We start from the raw sequence: 1,201 nt of genomic DNA on the forward strand, positions 1-1,201 counted from the left end.
TGTCTCAAAAAAAAAAAAAAAAGAAAGAAAATTACTTCTGAACGCTTCGAAATTCTTTCTAGATTTGATGCTTCTGTTTTAAATTATGTATCCCCTAACTTTCAATTTATCATTTGAAAAATGAAGGCTTTGAGTTTCATTGATTTTTGTCTTCTTTTTTTTTTAATTTTTTTTTTAAAGAAACTCTAAAGGAGAAATTTTATCCTGGCTTAAACTATATTCTATTTGGAACTATCCTCTGTTGAAGCAAACTTTCTTCCTTTCCAGGAGACCTCTCATATCCCTTTATTTTTCCCTCTTACCCTCTGTAGGAGCAAACAGTGTCGTGTATCTGTCAGTAGAAGGACTGGTTTCATCTGTACAGGAAGGGATAAAATTTACAAAACAGAAAGTGGAAAAGCAAGATACTGTGATTCAAGAAAATGGGAATGGCGTGGAATGTTTTGAAAAGAACGGTCATTGTACAGCTTGTCTCACTGGAAAATACCCTGTCGAGTTAGAATGGTAGCTGGCAGGGGCAGATAGGTCATTTCAAGATACAAAATTGGTCAAGCAGTTGCAGTGGTTCTGCCTTTTGTTACTTTGTTGGTACAATATAAAATGCCGATGCTTATGTTTTACCTTTATATTTTTTAAGATTTTTTTAAGAGGTTCCAAAGCTTTGTCTAAAGGCTGAATATAAATGTCTTAACATAACAATTATGAGAAAGACATGATGGCTATGTTAGCCACTTGGATGAGAGTTTTCCAAACTGCATATAGAAGTAACACACTGTATCCTATGAGAGAATTAATGTACACAATTATGATCTAACAAAAAACAAATTAAAAAAAAAAGAAAAAAAAAAAAAGAGGTTCCAAAGCGCTATAAGTGAACTAATTAATTGTAACAATTGCTACTTGTATATAATATAACAATGGATGGTTCTTCCCCTCCTTCCCCCCACCCATCCCCAAAAAGTCATTCTAGGCAAGGTATTCCTTTTTTTTACAATCATTGGCTAGCCTTTCATACCTGGTCCAAAAAGGCAGGTGGCAACTCATTTGCCAAGTCCTTGCTTTAAAGGATTTGCACGGCTAGGTGCCTGTGGCTCAAGTGGCTAAGGAACCAGCCATGTACACCCAAGGTGGCAGGTTCGAATCCAGCCCGGGCCTGCCAAACAACGACGGCTGCAACCAAAAAATAGCCTGGTGTTGCGGC

General features: G+C 36.6%; 1 protein-coding gene across 1 annotated transcript in view; it reads left to right on the plus strand.

The window, feature by feature from the left end:
* PPAT (phosphoribosyl pyrophosphate amidotransferase) overlaps positions 1-645 on the plus strand; it is a 34,045-nt gene extending 33,400 nt beyond the window's left edge. Inside the window, exon 11 of the mRNA XM_003798799.2 lies at positions 312-645. Within this exon, the coding sequence (XP_003798847.1) occupies positions 312-508 (197 nt within the window). The 3' untranslated portion in view covers positions 509-645. The remainder of the gene's footprint in view (positions 1-311) is intronic.
* Positions 646-1,201: the final 556 nt, after the last annotated feature.

This window comes from Otolemur garnettii, unplaced genomic scaffold, assembly GCF_000181295.1.
Source record: "Otolemur garnettii isolate 467f Iridium unplaced genomic scaffold, OtoGar3 scaffold00141, whole genome shotgun sequence".
NCBI classification, from domain to species: domain Eukaryota; kingdom Metazoa; phylum Chordata; class Mammalia; order Primates; family Galagidae; genus Otolemur; species Otolemur garnettii.